At 40.8% G+C, this 19,688-nt stretch overlaps 1 protein-coding gene across 2 annotated transcripts in view; it reads left to right on the forward strand.

Moving 5' to 3' along the window:
* CLPX (caseinolytic mitochondrial matrix peptidase chaperone subunit X) overlaps positions 1–19,688 on the forward strand; it is a 46,773-nt gene that overhangs the window by 25,068 nt on the left and 2,017 nt on the right. For both annotated transcript variants that reach the window (XM_059697989.1, XM_059697981.1), the window contains 7 exons: positions 203–379; positions 983–1,147; positions 1,966–2,054; positions 3,037–3,201; positions 11,968–12,267; positions 14,808–14,900; positions 17,524–17,630. In XM_059697989.1, coding sequence (XP_059553972.1) covers positions 203–379; positions 983–1,147; positions 1,966–2,054; positions 3,037–3,201; positions 11,968–12,267; positions 14,808–14,900; positions 17,524–17,630 — 1,096 coding nt within the window. The remainder of the gene's footprint in view (positions 1–202; positions 380–982; positions 1,148–1,965; positions 2,055–3,036; positions 3,202–11,967; positions 12,268–14,807; positions 14,901–17,523; positions 17,631–19,688) is intronic.

Below are 19,688 nucleotides of genomic sequence, written 5' to 3' on the forward strand. Positions count from 1 at the left end.
TTGAGGTTCCCTGAATAATCACTGTGCCTTGCAATTTTGTCACTAGATAACTGGAAATTTTCTTTCTTTTTAGGTAAGACAGATTGCCAAAATACTTAAATTTTTCTAAATAAGTGATTGGTTTTAGACATAAGGTTTTATTAGGCATTTTTTTCAAATAAAATAAAATGAAACTCTAGTAATTCCTTTGACTTTTTTTCAGAATTGCTTCAGATAGCTGGAATTAGTCCACATGGTAATGCTTTAGGAGCATCAATGCAGCAACAGGTAAATCAACAAATGCCTCAGGAAAAACGAGGAGGTGAAGTATTGGATTCTGCCCATGATGACATAAAACTTGAAAAGAGTAATATTTTGCTGCTTGGACCAACTGGGTCAGGTAAATAACTTCCTGAAAAAATGTACTACTCATTTTAAAAAATAGAATATAAATGATTTTGTAACCTGTGTTTTGTGACTGAGAGAACTTGGCTCTTGAGAAAAAAATCTAAGGCCAATCTTATTCATACATTAACAGTATTTCTGCATAGGCTTCAAGCTGAATTTGAGACCTTTGTATTGCCCTTTAGGCCAATTTCTAACATCTTATTAGGAATAATAAAAGTAAAATGACATTAGATCTGAATAATAGTGGAGAAAAGATGTAGCAGTGATTTTCTTTTTTTATAATTTTTTTTTTATTGATTTCAGAGAGGAAGAGAGAGGGAGAGAGAGAAACATCAATGATGAGAGAGAATCATTGATTGGCTGCCTCCTTCACACCCCCTATTGGGGATCGAGTCCACAACCTGGGCATGTGCCCTTGACAGGAATCAAACCTGTAACTCTTCAGGCGGTACCGACACTCTATCCACTGAGCCAAACCGGCTAGGGCTCAGTGATTTTCTTCTTATATACCATTCCAATTTATTTTGTATTTTAGTAGAAAATTTGTACTTCAACATATTTTCAGTAAACTTTTAGTTACTGTTTCTATTTGTAGGTAAAACTCTGCTGGCACAAACTCTAGCTAAATGCCTTGATGTTCCTTTTGCTATCTGTGACTGTACAACTTTGACTCAGGCTGGATATGTAGGTGAAGATATTGAATCTGTGATTGCCAAACTGCTCCAAGATGCCAATTACAATGTAGAAAAAGCACAACAAGGTATGTTTTCAGAATAACTTGCTTGTCTATCCCCAGATGTAGTCTATTGAGGAAGCAGTCTAATATTCAGTAAGAGCTAATGTAATTATTATTTTGAATTGAGTAAAATTCTGTCATTACATATAAGTACCTATGTTAAATGTTTTCTAGTATACTGACTAAGTACTGCTTTGTCCTATTGTCATTAGTTGATTACTAGGGTGAAAATTGGCTAAATTATTATTCTGTTAGATCCTTAATACTATCATTGTGTTTGCTGTTCTGACTCTCCTCCAGACTGATTGCTGGGGTGGGGAGGGGAAGGAGACCGGGGTGGGGGAGTGCAAGATGAATCTAGAAACAGATTAGCCTGTTGCCCTATGGGATATCATAGGTGCTGCATTTCTCCTTTCCCCATCTAGCATCTGTCCTTGTTTACATGAAGAGCTCGACAAATTCCTTTAAGACAGTAATATAGTTGGGAAAGAGTAAGCCAAAGTTTTACTAGTATCAGCACTACGTGTACCTCATGCTTCTAGAATCTACACTATGCCTCTATCTCAGCTCCTAGAATAAAGAACCTGAAAACATGAGTGGGACAGACTGCTATTGTCAGAGAGAATTAGTTATCATACCCAAGTGATATTCTATAAAATGAATTATAAAACATTTTCACGAAATGATGAATGGGACAGATAGCAGTTCATGTTTATATATTTCTATATGTTAAGTGTGAAAGATCAAATAACCTTGCTCTCTGGCTACCTAGTATTTAAAAGCTGAGGTGATCTTGTGTATATCTTTTTCATATTATAAATAGACTCCTCCTTAAATTATAGGAATTGTCTTTCTGGATGAAGTAGATAAGATTGGCAGTGTGCCAGGCATTCATCAGTTACGGGATGTAGGTGGAGAAGGCGTTCAGCAAGTAAGCAGTTGAATATTTTGTTCAAGCCCACTAAAAGGAAGGGAATACATCAACCTCCCAATATTGTACGTTTGGTTTCATATTCAATTAGATTCTGTTTTGTTTATTTTTCCCACCCCCAAACTCCACATAACCACTTTAACGTACTTCAGATCCTAAGAGAAAGCTCTTGGCAATTTTAAGTACCAAATAACCTTTCTTAGGAAATTGAAAATATTTTAAAGAACAGAAAAAAAGTGAAATTTAATTTCTGTTAGTTTTATTCCTCAAAGGCCCAGTTAAACATATTTAGAGGACTCTTAAAGAAAGCTCTGGTTCTAACTAGACACAGATGAACTATGTACTTGTATCTTACTCTTTTCAATTAGTTATAAGGTGTGATAAAATAGTGTTTCATTCCTTGTAGGGTCATAATTGAAGTCCTAACGATATATTGGTCAAATGACCTTTTACTGGTAACTAATTATGACATAATTACAGGATAAGAAAATTGCTTTCTTTTTCTGACCAAGACATAGAGAGGTACAATCACAGTTAGAAGATGTGCTGGATAATTTTTTATAAAGGCATCTCAAAATATAGATATTCTCAAAGTTTAATACTAGGAGTATAATAAAATTTTTATTTATATGAAAGATAAATCTTTTAACTATTTTCAAAATTTTGAATGTTCCTACAATGGTTGGGTACCATCTTAGAGGCATAATTCTGTCTTGATGTCAGAATTACGTCTTTATTGTTAAAAACACCCTCAGTTGATTGATTTCTAAATGCATCAGGAGTCTCGAAACTATTCCAGATAAATTTATCAATTATTAATGTGATAGTGCATTAGATTTTCATGTTACTTCTAGAAATGGAGTTTTCTTTAGCTATGCTCATTGACCATAACCACATATTATTTTCCCCATTGAATCCCATTATCTAAAGTATAATAAATAATGCACTTATATGATGATGCTAAAAATCATTCATTCTATAGGGCTTATTGAAACTACTAGAAGGCACAATAGTCAATGTTCCAGAAAAGAATTCCCGCAAGTTACGTGGAGAAACAGTACAAGTTGATACAACAAACATCCTGTTTGTTGCATCTGGTGCTTTCAATGGTTTAGACAGAATCATCAGCAGGAGGAAGAATGAAAAGGTAAGTTTTTCTGAGGAGTTACTGGGATACAGAACATTTGAAGTTACAGAGGATGGATACTCATTTTCTATTCTCATATGTGCTGGCTGCCAGTTGTGAATTTTAAAGAGTTAAGGTTTTCTTAGAGCATACCAGAAACATATTTCTAGTTTTTTTTATTTTTTTATTTTAGACTAGCAAATTAGAATATTTCTAAATATCATCCATATATAGGATGTCCCCAAAAAATGTATGCACACTTGGAATGATTAGTCAGTACTTATTAACATACAGTTCATTTTCAAAATGTAAAAGAATCTACAGAAATGAATATTGTTTTTTTCATCAGTGCCTGTTTTTAAACTGATGACTGTTCTGGTCCAGGCACAGCTGATAACATCAACACTAATAAAAGAGAAAAATGGTAATTGGCGTACGACGATACCCTTTTCATTGGCTAATCAGGGCTATATGCAAATTAACTGCCAACTAAGATTGGCAGTTAACTGCCAACAAGATGGCGGTTAATTTGCATATGTAGGCACAATGCAGGGAGGCGAAAGGGAAAGCAGGAAGAAGCCCCCTGCCACTGACAGTGATCGGAAACCCAGGGGGGAGCTAAGAGCTGGGGGGCAGGGCAAAGGCGGCCCCAGGTCTGCCTTTGCCCTGCCCCCCAGCCATGATTGGACAATCAGGCGCCTTTTCCACCCTGGCCAGTGATAGCAGGAAGTAGGGGTGGAGCCAGCGATGGGAGCTGGGCACGGTCGAAGCTGGCAGTCCCAGGAGCTAGGGGCCCCTTGCCTGGGCCTAAAGCGAAGCCCACGATCGTGGGGCCGCTGCAGCTGTGGGTCCCCGCTGCCCGGGCCGGACGCCTCAGCCAGAGGCATCAGGCCTGGGCAAGGGGCCGATCCTGCGATTGGAGGGTGATGGGGGTCAATGCCTGAGGGCTCCCAGTATGTGAGAGGGGGCAGGCTGGGCTGAGGGACACTCCCCCCCCCCCCCCCACACACACACCCAGTGCACGAATTTTGTGCACCGGGCCCCTAGTCTACACTAATAAAAGAGAAACATGGTAATTGGCGTACGACCACTACCCTTTTCATTGGCTAATCAGCGAGATATGCAAATTAACTGTCAGCCAAGATGGCGGCTGGCAGCCAGGCAGCTTGAAACTAACATGAGGCTTGCTTGCTTCAGTGATGGAGGAAACCAGCATTCCCCGGCCTCTGAGCCTGCAGTTTAAGAAACATTGTAACAAATACCACCAGACTTCAGCCAGCAGATTCGCAACATTGTAAGCAAAGGCCAGAAACCTACTTTCAGCCGGAGGCCTAAGAGCTGGAGCCAAGCCTCAAGCTAAAGCTGGCCCAGAATAAAAAAAGAAAAAAAAGAAAAAAAGGAGCGGTTGGGAACTTCAGTCACTCCCAGCCTGAAAACAGCCCTCAGCCCCTCACCCAGACTGGCCAGGCACCCCAGTGGGGACCCCCACCCTGATCTGGGACACCCTTCAGGGCAAACCAGCCGGCCCCACCCATGCACCAGGCCTCTACCCTATATAGTAAAAGGGTAATATGCCTCCCGGCACCGGGATCAGCGTGACGGGGCAGCGCCCAAACCCCCTGATCGCCCTGCGGCTGTGTGTGACAGGGAGTGGGGCCCCAACCCCCTGAGCAGCCCTGCTCTGTGCCTGATAGGGGGGAGCTCCCCAACCCCCCCCCCCCCACGGGCCCTACTCTGTGTGTGATGGGGTAGAGCCATAACCTCCCCAATTGGCCCTACCCTGAGCGTGACTGAGGGTGGCATCACAACCTCCCAATCTGCCCTGCTCTGTGCATGACGGGGCGGCGCCCCAACTCCTCAATCGGCCCTGCTCTAAGCCCGACCAGGAGCTGCACCCAGGGATTGGGCCTGCCCTCTGCCACCCGGGAGCAGGCCTAAGCCAGCAGGTCGTTATCTCCCGAGGGGTCCCAGACTGTGAGAGAGCACAGGCCGGGCTGAGGGACCCCTTTCCCCCCCCGAGTGCACAAATTTTTGTGCACCGGGCCTCTAGTCTATACTAATAAAATGGTAATATGCTAATTAGACCGAGAGACTGGACATCTTCCTACTGTTTGACTTCCTTCTGGGCAAAGCCACGGTGGTGGGGGCTGAGGCAGAGGTGGTTAGGGGCAATCAGGCCAGCAGGGGAGGGCAGTAGGGGGCCATGAGGCTGGCAGGGGAGGGCAGTTGGAGGCCATGAGGCCATCAGGGGAGGGCAGTTGGGGATTATCAGGCTGGCAGGGGAGCAGTTAGATGGCCATCAAGCTGGTAGGCAGGCAAGTGGTTAGGAGCCAGCAGTCCTGGATTGTGAGAGGGATGTCTGACTGCCGATTTAGACCCCATCCCATGGGGCCTAAACCGGCAGCCGGACATCCCCTGAGGGTCCCATACGAATTTTGTGCACCAGGCCTCTAGTGAAGCAATAGAATCTCAAACATCAAGAATCATTTCATTTGGTATTTGTGCGCCTTCAATTCATTGGTTGTTGCTGGTTTTATACCACAAACTTTATCTTTTATGTATCCTCATAAAAAAAAGTCTAGTGGCACTTCAGGAAAAATTTTCTTTGTTCAAAGCTTAATCTGACTTCACCCATTATTTCAAATCAGTTAAACCTGAAAAGGAGTGAAAAGTGAGTTATCAGCTGTTAAAGTGTGTATATATTTTTTGGGACTATATATATTTGGACATTTAAAAAGTATAACTTGATTATATCAATTTTTTTATTTCCTTTAAGGTGTTATTTTATTACTAGGGGCCCGGTGCACGAAATTCGTGCACTGGGTGTGTGTGGGGGGGCGGGGGGAGTGTCCCTCAGCCCAGTCTGCCCCCTCTCACATACTGGGAGCCCTCAGGCGTTGACCCCCATCACCCTCCAATCGCAGGATTGGCCCCTTGCCCAGGCCTGACGCCTCTGACAGAGGCGTCAGGCTTGGGCAGGGGACCCTCATTTCCCCCCATCACTGGTTCTGCCCCCAGCCCAGGCCTGATGCCTCGGCCAGAGGCGTAGACCCCCATCACCCTCCGATCGCCTGATCGGCCCCTTGCCCAGGCCTGACGCCTCCGCCAGAGGTGTCAGGCTTGGACAGGGGACTCCCATCTCCCCCTGATCACTGGCTCTGGCCCCCGCCCAGGCCTGAGGCCTCTGGCTCAGGAATCATGCCTGGGCAGGGGACCCCCATCTCCCTCTGATCGCTGGCTCCACCCCCCGCCCAAGCCTGACGCCTCTGACCCAGGCTTCAGGCCTGGGCAAGTGGACCATCATATCCCCCCAATCCCCGGCTCCGACCCCGCCCAGGCCTGATGCCTCGGCCAGAGGAGTTGACCCTCATCACCCTCCGATCACCAATCACCGGATCGGCCCCTTGACCAGGCCTGAGGCCTCCGGCAGAGGTGTCAGGCCTGGGCAGGGGACCCCCAGCTCCCCGCGGTTGCAGGCTCCGCCCCTGCCCAGGCCTAACGCCTCTGGCCTAGGCGTCTGGCCTGGGCAGCGGGGACCCGCAGCTGCAGCGGCCCCGCGATCATGGGCTCCGCTTTAGGCCCAGGCAAGGGACCCCTAGCTCCTGGGACTGCCAGCTTCGACCATGCCCAGCTCCCATCGCTGGCTCCACCCCTACTTCCTGCTATCACTGGCCAGGGCAGCAAAGGCGCCTGATTGTCCAATCATGGCTGGGGGGCAGGGCAAAGGCAGCCCCAGGGCCGCCTTTGCCCTGCCCCCCAGCTCTTAGCTCCCCCCTGGTTTTCCGATCACTGTCAGTGGCAGGGGGCTTCTTCCTGCTTTCCCTTTCGCCTCCCTGTATTGTGCCTACATATGCAAATTAACCGCCATCTTGTTGGCAGTTAACTGTCAATCTTAGTTGGCAGTTAACTTGCATATAACCCTGATTAGCCAATGAAAAGGGTATCGTCGTACGCCAATTACCATTTTTCTCTTTTATTAGATAGGATTTGAGGTAGATGTTGTATCAGTAAAATTCCTATTCATTCCTCTTACTCAATTCACTGAAGCCCAATAAAGAGCTGGTCTCCATTGCCCCTGCTGACAAATGGAAGGGAGCAATTTGGGGATTGGAGCAAGGGTTGTGAATCCCACATAGTTTTATAGATGTTTCCTGAGTATTCTTTTTTTTTTTAATATATTTTACTGATTTTTTACAGAGAAGAAGGAAGAGGGATAGAGAGTTTGAAACATCGATGAGAGAGATCGATCAGCTGCCTCTTGCACGCCCCACAGTGGGGACGTGCCCGCAACCAAGGTACATGCCCTTGACCGGAATCGACCCTGGGACCCTTCAGTCCGGAGGCCAATGCTCTATCCACTGAGCCAAACCAGTTTGGCCTGAATATTCTTTTTCGTTTTCTTTTTTTCCCCAGCTCTATAAGGGATATATTAAGGTAGTGTTACAGTAGCCATAGCATTTCCAAGAGCACGACAAATAAAAAGTCCTAGCTGGATTTGAGAGAACAATTTCTTGTTATAATAAACCATAAATACAAGATTCTACTGAAGCTGGAACAGTTGACAGAATATGGTTGAACTTACAAACCTTCAAGGGAAATAAGAGGGTCAAACAAAGCCAATGTATGGAAAAGCTCAAGACTGGTTTTGGGATAAACCTAAGTCTGAATATTCTTATAAACCTTAATTTTTAACTGGAACTTATTTCTTCATATCTTCAAGGTACATGTCCAGTATCTATTTATTGACTGATTATAGTAAAATATAATAGCAACATAGAAGCCCAAAAGACCTGTATTTTCCATGTGTTTTATATAATGCCTAGCCACAAATCATCCCTTTTACATAACATTCTACCTAAATGAATATATCATATCAGCTCTTTGCTGTATCACTTGCTTTAAGTCTCTCTCCTTGGCTTTGCATGCACTAGTTTTAGTAGCAGTTTAGTAGTATAAAAATACAATGCTGCTAATGGAAGGGTTGCCTGTGGTAATCCCTTTGCATAGTCTAGATGAGAAAACTTTTGTACAAATACTAACAAAGCCATGTAATGCTGTTATTCCTCAGAACCAGGCCTTACTCAGCATGGATAGCATTTCCATATTCTTAATTGGTGGGGGTTTTTTTTGCTTTTGAAATTTTGCATAAATTAGCCAAATAAATTAGAAAGATATTATTCTTTCTAATGTTAGAGAGAGATGTTAGAGAGAGAAAGATAACTTTATATTTGAAATTCTGTAACCTAAGGCAGGGACCATGTTCTGATATTTATTTATAATTCATAATTTCAAAAGAGAATTTGAAGCTAAAATGTAGAAAAGAACAGTTAAAAGTAATATGAGAAAAGAGATTAAAAGAATATAGAAGGAAGGTTTGGGTCATATGAGGTCTTGAGGAGAGAGATTAAAAAAGTTTGTCATATAGATCTTTATGAAAATTCCTTTTCATAAGGGTCTTCAACTGTGATTTTACAGAGGATTAAACACATTTAATCCTAAACACATGTCTTTTGTTTTATCAACCCTCACTGAAAGCCAGGGTTACAGTCTATCTATACTAATCTATAATAATAAAAGTGTAATATGCAAATCGACCAAATGGCCGAACAGCAGAACTACTGTCCAGACGAAGCCAGGGCTATGAGGGCCTACTCTTGCACGAATTTTGTGCATCAGGCCTCTAGTGTTAAATAATATACTTTTATTCCAACCGTATCAAAGTGCTTGTAGTCCTAAGTTTTATTCCTTTAGCTCATGCCCTCCACTACCTCAATCTAGTTGGCAAATATGTGTTCATCCTTAAAGACTCAGTCTGTTAAATGATTAGGCAATTCCTCTGTGAAGGCTTTCACCTCCTACCTTCACTCCCCTGCATGTGCCTTTTCCACCTTTCCACTGTCATTGTTTGCTGTACAGTTGTTCTTTATTACATCTATGATACTTTAATACCTTCATGTGTTCTCACTCTCAGTAAGCCCTTTTAGCGTAAGGACTGTGTTCAGGTTTGTATCCCCAGTGTTTTATAGTAATTCAGCGTTTCTCAATCTGTGGGTCGTGACCCCTTTGGGGGTCGAACGACCCTTTCACAGGGGTCGCCTAAGACCATTGGAAAACACATATATAATTACATACTGTTTTTGTGATTAATCACTATGCTTTAATTATGTTCAATTTGTAACAATGAAATTGGGGGTCACCACAACATGAGGAATTGTATTAAAGGGTCGCGGCATTAGGAAGGTTGAGAACCACTGTAGTAATTGCTTAATGTTTATACTTACATAAAAATATGTATACATTTATTACTAGATATGCTTATATATGAAATATGCTTAATAAGTGTTTAAATTATTGAATGAAAGGTATTTTGCTTTCCTATACACTAACTGTTCATGTACACAGCTTAGAGAATCAGAGGAATTGATTTTTTAAAAATATGTTTTTATTGATTTTTTCAGAGAGAGAGAAAGGGAGAGGGATAAAGAGAGAGAAACATCAATGAGAGAGGAACACCATCAATCGGCTGCCTCCTACACATCCCCCACTGGGGATTGAGCCCACAACCCAGGCATATGCCCTGGCTGGGAATTGAACTGGTGACCTCTTGGTTCCTGGGTTAACGCTCAACTGCTGAGCCACACCTGCCAGGCCAGAGGAATTGATTTTTAACTTACTCTGTTTTCTCATACATCATGTGCTTATACTTTTGACAAAAGCTGTATGACATCAAAATTAAGCTTTCTGATAATTACCTAGAGCAGTTGTCGGCAAACTGCGGCTCTTTGGCCCCTTGAGTGTGGCTCTTCCACAAAATATCACGTGCGGGCATGTACAGTGCGACTGAAACTTCGTGGCCCATGAGCAGAAGTCAATTTTCGGCCTGGGCGAGTCTATTTTGAAGAAGTGGTTTCTAAGTAGGGGGTGTCGGTAGGTCGGGCTTCGGGAGACACGGCGCAGGCGGGCTGCGGGATACGCAGCACCCGGGAGGCGCGCGTGATTCATGCACGAGTTGAGTGAGCCAGTCAGTCAGCAGTCTCATGTGCAGTGGTTAGTGCTAGTCACGTCTGCAAATCGCATGCTGGGGACAAAAGTACCTACTCGAAGCTTAAAGTTACCTGTATTTTTCCAACCAGCTGCAAATCCTACAGGTATTTTTGTCATCAATTTAAGAATTGTAATTATTTTGTGTTGGTGGCTTTATTATTATAAAATGAAACTTATCTGCTTAGAGGGGTTTAAATGCCTAACCTTGCTAAATAACTTCTCTCGCTTACTGTTTATTTCCTTCCTTAGCACTCATGACAACTGCAATTATTTGATGTGACTATTTATTTATTTAAAGTTGATCTTCCTCACTAGAATGTAAGTTCCAGAGGGATGTCATGTTATCTCCAGCCTTAGACACATAATAGGCATTCCATAAATATATTAGTGTATTGAACTCATGTTGTTAATACTAAGTACTCAATCCAAAATTATTAAGTAAATAACAATGTACCTACCTATATAGTTTAAGCTTAAAAAATTTGTCTCTCAAAAGAAATTTCAATCATTGTACTGGTGATATTTGGCTCTGTTGACTAATGAGTTTGCCGACCACTGACCTAGAGTATAATTCTTTTATATTGACTGAAGCAAGATCCATACACCTTAGAGGTCCAACCTTTTGCAGCAAACTTAGCATTCTTGTTTGATGTTATCCTTATGTGTTCTTTTTAAAATCTAATCTTAAATTATTCTAATTCATAGGTTGATATATGCAACCCCAAATCATGATTTTAATAGAATGCTTAGCAGTGACTTAAGACCCTTGTAGATAATTTTTTTTAAATACATTTTTATTTATTTCAGAAAGGAAGGGAGAGGGAGAGAGAGATAGCAACATCAGTGATGAGAGAGAATCATTGATTGGTTGCCTCCTGCACGCCCCACACTGGGGATCAAGCCTGCAACCCAGGCACATGCCCTTGACCGGAATCAAACCTGGGACCCTTTATTTTATTTATTTATTTTTTAATAAATGTGTTTTTGTTTGTTTGTTTTTTTGTATATTTTTATTATTGATTTTTTTACAGAGAGGAAGGGAGAGGGATAGAGAGTTAGAAACATTGATGAAAGAGAAACATCGATCAGCTGCCTCATGCACACTCCCTACTGGGTATGTGCCCGCAACCAAAGTACATGCCCTTGACCGGAATTGAACCTGGGACCCTTGAGTCCGAAGGCCGACGCTCTATCCACTGAGCCAAACCGGCTAGGGCAAACCTGGGACCCTTTAGTCCGCAGGCCAACGCTCTATCCATGAGCCAAAGCAACTGGGGCTGGATAATTTCTTTATCACGCTGCTTGTTCTGAAGGCACTACTCCTGTTTAAAGTATTATAAAATTAACTTTGGTTACACAATAATTACCGTCTCCATTTTCGCAGTTCTTACCTATTTTGGAAATCACACTAGTTCACAGGTCTCAGAAAAACTCAAATATCATTTTCTGAGTTCTAAGGACTTCTTACCTACTTTACTAGAAATCATTCTTTGAGAGTTGGTTATTATAGGTTCTCAATTCTGAAGGTAGATAGACCTGAGTTCAAATCCTGCCTTTACCACTTCAGCAACAAGAGCTTTGACAAGGTACTTAATCTTTCTAGACCCATTTGCTTTATTTGTAAAATGTGAATGATGATAGAACTTTCTTCTGTTGCAAAGATCACATGAGACATGCATGCAAAGTACTTAGTACAATGCAACTTCATTCTGCTGTTTATAACATCCATCTGTTCTTTGGCAGTATCTTGGATTTGGAACGCCATCAAATCTTGGAAAAGGCAGAAGGGCTGCAGCTGCTGCAGACCTTGCCAATCGAAGTGGCGAATCAAATACTCACCAAGACATTGAAGAAAAAGATCGATTATTACGTCATGTAGAAGCAAGAGATCTCATTGAATTTGGCATGATTCCTGAGTTTGTGGGACGGTTGCCTGTGGTAGTTCCTTTACATAGCCTAGATGAGAAAACACTTGTACAAATACTAACTGAGCCACGTAATGCTGTTATTCCTCAGTACCAGGCCTTATTCAGCATGGATAAGGTTAGATTTTTATTTTTCATACTTAGTTAATGTTTTTTGCTATTGAAACTGCATATATTAGCATCTGTGTATATAAAAGCTTAATATGCTAAGTGTCCAACCGTTCATTTGACCAGTTGCTATGAAGCACGCTGACCACCAGAGGGAAGACGCTCCGACTGGTATATTAGCTTGCTGCTGGGGTCCCGCCAATTGGGACTGGGCAAGATGAGCCAGACATGCCCTGGAGCCCTCCCGAGGTCCCTCCCCAGCCTTGATCGTGCACCGGTGGTGTCCCTCAGCCTGGCCTGCGCCCTCTTGCAATTTGGGACCCCTTGGAGGATGTCAGAGAGCCAGTTTTGGCCTGATCCCCACAGGCCAGGCCGAGGGACGAGGGCCGAGGGACTCCAATGGTGCACGAATCTGCTCCAGGCCTCTAGTAAAAAATAAAAAAGCAACCCTGACTGGTTTGGCTCAGTGGATAGAATGTCGGCCTGCGGACTCAAGGGTCCCAGGTTTGATTCTGGTCAAGGGCATGTACCTTGGTTGCGGGCACATTCCCAGTAGGGGGTGTGCAGGAGGCAGCTGATAGATGTTTCATCGATGTTTCTAACTCTCTGTTCCTCTCTCTTCCTCTCTATAAAAAATCAATAAAAAATATAAAAAATATAAAAAAATAAAAATAAAAAAGCAGTCATATTCGTCTGGAATACCAGCCTATTCCTCATTATATATAGATCTTGAATCAGGGAAGGTACATTTTATTATATTAGACATTTATGAGTTGGCTTTGTCACAATTAAAATCTTCATTGTAGTTTAAAGTTTAAAGATAAATAAATATATATATACTAGAGGCCCAATGCATGAAATTCATGCAAGAGTAGGCCTTTCTTCCCCCTGGCTGCTGGCACCAGCTTCCCTCTGGCACCCGAGACCCTAGCTTCCCTCAGGCCGCTGGCAGGCACCCAGGACCCAGGCTTCCCGTGCAGCCCCAGCTTCATCCGGAAGATGTCCTGTCTAATTAGCATATTATGCTTTTATTATTACAGATTATTCCAGCAGCCTACTCTAAACCCCTCAAGCCAGACACAGGATTGTCTTTCAGCCTTGACATTCTAAATGCTTTTGTGTTATACTGTGTATACTTTTATATAGTTTTTTCTATAAAGTTTTATTAGCTCCCACATTTACTTCTCTGTACCAGGCACCTGGAGGTCACTCAAACCCACACAGTCAATCTGATAGCAGATGTTTTGGGTTTTATTAACTTAGTATCTCTAAATAGTAGTCTCCTCTCCATTGCCTTGCCACTACCTCAACTCAAGCTCCTTTGTCTTGACCCCATGCATTTGGTTCCTAATTGGTCAGTTTCCCTGTCTCAAATCTGTTTATGACCATCACCACCATCATTATCTTCCACTTTACTTCCAGATCGGACCGTTTTTAAATTATTAAGCACAGTGCCCAGCAAACAGCTGTTAAGTTCTTAATAAATATTTATTGAATGAGTAAACACAAAGCTAATTATCTTACACTCCTCCTTAAAGTCCTTCTTGGTCCCCTGGTCTTATTTAGATGCCCCCACTTTGGTGCTCCCTTAGCACAGTGTGCCTACACTGTGTTGTAAATGGTGGTGTGCTAATTTGTCACCACCTAGTAGAGTAAGTTCTTTGATGTCAAAGAGAGTGTCTCATTCATCATTTAGTCTCTAAAATATAATCACATAAGGGGTTCAGTAATTGTTGAATGAAAGTCCATGTTAATCTAGAAAAAAATCTTTTGAAGAATTAAGGACAAAATAGGTTAATTGATAGAAACAAGTGGTGGGGAGTTAGTTGTTTTTTATCTTAGAGAGAGGAAGGGAGGGAGAGAGAGAGAAACATCATTATGAAAGAGAAACATTGCTAGATTGCCTCCCACACGTGCCCCAACCAGGGATTGAACCTGTGACCTGGGCCTGTGCCCTGACCAGAAATCAAACCCGCCATCCTCTGGTGGATGGGACGACACTCCATCGAACTGAGCTATACAGGGCAAGTGGTGCTTCTTGAAAGCAAGGTTCTAAACCATGAGAGACAAATATCTCACTTAAATTTTATGTTTTCTGGAGGTAGAAATTAATAACAAAAGATGCTTAATACTAAGGTTTTATAAAATTTATGTTCCAAAGTACTTTGAAAACGTCTTGGGGGTATATTCTCAATAATTTGAACTCTATTTTGAAATGCGTGTAATTTAGAGAGGCTTATCTAAAGTTTAGTAACACTCTTTAAAATGTATGTTTTCTAGTAAGAAATTGAGAGTCTAAAAATCCTTTATTCTAAAAAGGGATAGATAGGGTCAGTCAAAACAGAAGATTCTGGCCTGGTATTTCTAAGTGAGTGTACTTACCCCTCTGGCTCTTTATCTGTAAAGTCTAGGCATTGGTTCCTTTTTGTTCTAAATAGACTAGTAATGGTGGTAGGTAGTAACAGTTAATAGATGAAATGCTATATGGTTAATTAGGAAAATATCACCAAGTATTATCTAAGTTCTTATTTCTTTTAAATCTATTTTTAGTGTGAACTGAATGTTACTGAGGATGCTTTGAAAGCTATAGCCAGATTGGCACTAGAACGAAAAACAGGTGCACGAGGTCTTCGGTCCATAATGGTAAGTTGGTGTTATTATTACAAAAACTAGATTATTTATTGATCTTAGTTTTGAGAATATTAATACTCCATGTTTTTCCTTTGGAAATATATCCAGAGAGTTGCCCAAGTGCTTTTGTGGTTGTTTTAAATTGTCATAGTAGATTATATTTTTCTTCTTTCTAAAAAGAAACTTTAAGATATTTGCAACAAAGGATACACATACTATGATTAATGAAATAGAGAAAAATCAGGTTCAAGGGAGGGAGAATTTCAGAAAATTCTACACAGGCCTTTGGACTAAGCCCCAGAGTGCCTTTTCAGACCCATTGAAATCCTCATTTTTGTGTTTGTTTGCTTGAAATTCATTTGCAAATACCTTGATCCTGTACCTCTAAATTTTACAGTATGGCATAAACTTTTTTTTTATTTTGTAACAAATCCTAGAGACCCAGTCTGTTTTCAGCCACAACCTACTTTCTTCTTTAGAGCTCTCTCCCCTACCTGCACAGTCTGGCTGTACAGTGTGTTACTGTTTCCCTACATACTTCCAAAGCAAGATCATGTTCCTATTTTCTTTTAAGGATTTCACTGCTAAATATTACTTCTTCATCTCAGTAGGACATTTTGAGATTATACAGTGAAACCTCCTTTCTCGAATATATCCCATCTTGAACAATTCAGTTCTGGACCAAACTCACAGAAAAAAAATGTCTTGGTTATCAAACCAAACTTCATTTTTAGACCTGACAACCCTTTCATGCTGATACCACAGCATGACAGAAAGTGTCTCGAAGGCAACAAACAAAAGAGAGAATACTTTTGTTGCTGGCAGAAAAACAATTAGCACAATTTTAAAGCATAAAGAGGCCAAGAGTGCTCATGTTGCTAAGGGTGTGAAAGAAGCATTGAACACAAGCAATTGAACAGGTAGAAAAACTTGTTGATTTGGATAAATGAAAATTAGTTAGCCAGTGACAGCATTTAGGAGGCAATGATATATGAACAAGCAAAAATGCTGCATACAGACCTGAAAGACACCCCTGGAACAAGTGCTGAAAGTGGTTCCGTTAAGGTTAGTAGGGGGTGGTTTGATAAATTGAAGAAGTGTTTATTTATAGATTAAACAGTACATTAGACATGTACTGTATATAAGAAAGGATAAAATGGAATTATTTGCGGGTCTGGAATGGATTAATTCAATTTGCATTATTTCTAATGGGAAAAAATTATTCTCTTTTTTGAACAAGTCACTTCTTTTTTTTTTTCTTTAAATATATTTTATTGATTTTCCACAGAGAAGAAGGGAGAGGGATAGAGAGTTAGAAACATTGATGAGAGAGATCGATCAGCTGCCTCCTGCACGCCCCCCAGTGGGGATGTGCCCGCAACCCAGGTACATGCCCTTGACCGGAATCGAACCTGGGACCCTTGAGTCCGCAGGCCAACGCTCTATCCACTGAGCCAAACCGGTTTGGCAAATCACTTCTTGAACAACCTTCTGGAATGAATTAAGTTTGAGAACCGAGGTTCTGCTGCACGAATGAAGGCCTAGACTTTAGGTGCTACTGATTAAGGACAGATTTATATAAAAAATGCACATTAGAAAAGTAGGTGATAGCGTTGACATTTAAAAGAAATTTGTTGTACTCAACCAATATTTATTATACAATGCTTGACATTAATGTTACCTACACAAAAATTAGGTTTCTGTTTTAACTGTCACAAGGTACATTATATTTGATGTCTGCTTATCTTCTGAGATAACTTAAGAGGCAGTTGATTGGTTTTGAACAACTTTAGTTATTCAAAGAACAATCTTTTATTTTTGTTTTTAAATGACATTACTATATAAAGGAATTGTGGTAGTCTGATCATAATTTTGATTAGTTTGAGTCAAGTCAGATTTGGTCAGATTTTCCTTAAAATGGAATATAATCCAGCCCCAACTTGTAGGCGAAACTAGTTTCCTTTAGTAAAGTTTTCTTTAATATGTTTTTATTGATTTTTATTTTATTTTTTTGAGTGAGCGGGAGGGAGAGGAAGAGAGAGATAGAAACATCAGTGATGAGAGAGAATCATCAGTTAGCTGCCTCCTGCATGCCCCCTATTGGGGATCGAGCCTGCAACCCAGGCATGTGCCCTAACTAGGAATCGAACCCTGACCTCCTGGTTCATAGGCCAGTGCTCAGCCACTGAGCCACATCAGCTGGGCATTAGTAGTAAACAACTTCAAATCTGAAGCACTTGAGACAAAAGCTTATTTGAAGTCATGGTAAAAATTGAAGAGCCTGGTAGAGATGATTTAGGAATAATCATTTTTGAAGTAAGACTAATCATAGAATATGCCAGGAATGCTTTTGAAAGACATCCAAATCCAAAAGTATGTAGTCCTTTTGTATGTGCATGGTGACCTAAGTAGGCAGAAGTACAGACAAATAGCCTTCCCTTATAGAATGACTTCTTTCTGAATTTATTTAGAAGCTGTTTTAATATGAATATAAAAACTTTTACATTGACTTTTGCAACTTTCAGTTCCTGGTACATAATAGGACTCAGTAAAGTTTACTGAGTTAATGACTTTGATTTTTATGTTATATGTAACCTCAGTTTTCCATGCCATTCATTGCTTTCTGTCTTTTTAGGAAAAGCTATTATTAGAACCAATGTTTGAAGTACCTAATTCTGATATTGTATGTGTGGAGGTTGACAAAGAAGTAGTAGAAGGAAAAAAGGAACCAGGATACATCCGGTAAGGTGCTCTGTCAAGCTAGAACAGTTCTAAAATTTAAGATCAGCTTTTCAGTGCTATAATTTATTGGTTTGGCATAAAAATTGCATAAAAATCCTTATATTCATAAGGGAAGCAATAATCTCATAACTTTCCTGTAGAAAAATGTTCTCATTTTGGTTTATAAAATAATATTTTGTGAGTCTTTTGAAGATTGATCTTCAGAATTGGCCTCTACTTTTTCCATTAAGTAAGAAAATTTAAAGAGACATAAAAGTAATCCAAATGAAAAAATTTAAGTGAACTTGACTGCTAATTCTGTAATTTGTGAATGATTTGTTTTATGTCTTTCACAAGACCAAAACTTTGTGGACATAATTTTTCTCTCATTTGTATCATATCAGTTGAGAAATTTGATACATCTTTCATTGCTTTATCTATTCCAGGGGTCAGCACACTTTCTTGTAAAGGGCAAAATATTATAGGGCCATACAGTATGTATTTGCAATTACTCACAGTGTGATAACAGCCATAGACAGTCTGTAAATGAATGAGGATGTCTATATTACTCTAAGTCTTTATTTACAAAACAGATGATGGGCCTATAGGCTGTAGTTTACTGACCTGATCTAGTCAATAAATATTTATTATTTAGTGCTTGACATTAATGTTACCTACACAAAAACTAGATTTCTGTTTTAACTGTCACAAGGTATGTTATATTTTATGTTTGTTTATCTTCTGAGATAACTTAGGAGGCGATTGATTTTTAACAACTTTCGTTATTCAAAGAACAATCTTTTATTTTTGTTTTTAAATGACATTACTATATATTAGTGGTCTAATTAGTGGAATTGTAGTGGTCTGATCATAATTTTGATTAGTTTGAGTCAAACCAGATTTGGTCAGAGCTTCATCTTCTTTACCATAGACATATGCTAAAAGTCAAGCATTTGAGTTGAAATAATAGGTTCTAGCTACTTATTGGAAAAATGGATTTTTAAAAAAATCCTCACCTGAGGACATGTTCACTGATTTTTAGAGAGAGGGGGAGGGATGGTGAGGGGAGGTGTCGGGGTTCTTGTTCCAGCATTTAGAAGGGTTCAGGAAATCTGGAGAAGGCTGTGCATAGATTAAATAGGAGTCCGGAGACAAAGCATAATTTTGAAAGGCATTTGGGGGTCAAAGGAGCTTAGTTGAAAGGAAGCTAAAATCTAAGTTCTAAGGTCTAAGTCAGGGGTGGGCAAACTTTTTGACTCAGGGCCACAATGGGTTCTTAAACTGGACCGGAGGGCCGGAACAAAAGCATGGATGGAGTGTTTGTGTGAACTAATATAAATTCAAAGTTAACATCATTACATAAAAGGGTACGGTCTTTTTTTTCAATAGTTTTATTCATTTCAAACTGGCCGGATACGGCCAGGTCAGCGGGGCGTAGTTTGCCCATGGCTGGCTAAATTCTCCTCATCTCAGGACCCCATGCTTTTTATTAACACAACTTGTCCTGAGGCGAGGCAAAGATATACACTTCAAAGGGTATACAGGAGCATTGTCAGAATGAGGGAATTAGCCTACAGCTGTTCAGGTGTTTGGCCAGTAGGAGGCAATAACATTTAGATTAAGATGCCCTTTAGCTGTCTGGCAGCCAAGCCAACATCCCTTTTCAGGTTTGGGGAAATGCCTTTAGCCATTCCCAACAGGTGATTACATATGTGTGACTCAACCCTGTTGAGTCCCCAAGTTCCATCAACCTTTTGATGAAACTCTTGAAATTATGACATGCTAGAATTGGCTTCCAATAGGGAGAGAGAGAGAAAAGGAGAGAAAGAAAGAAACATTGATGTGAGAGAGAAATATCGATTGGTTGCCTCCTGTATGCACCCCAACCAGGGATCAAACCTGTAACCTACATATATGCCCTGACCAGGAATTGAATCCACAACCTTATGGTGCACAGGACAACACTCTAACCAACTGAGCCACACTGGCTAGGGCAAAATGGATTTTTTAAAGCCTTGTTGTCAATTTATTTCAGTAATACATTTGTTAAGGAAAATGTTGAGCCTAGAAATCATGTTT

Source organism: Myotis daubentonii, chromosome 1 (assembly GCF_963259705.1).
Source record: "Myotis daubentonii chromosome 1, mMyoDau2.1, whole genome shotgun sequence".
Lineage (NCBI taxonomy): Eukaryota > Metazoa > Chordata > Mammalia > Chiroptera > Vespertilionidae > Myotis > Myotis daubentonii.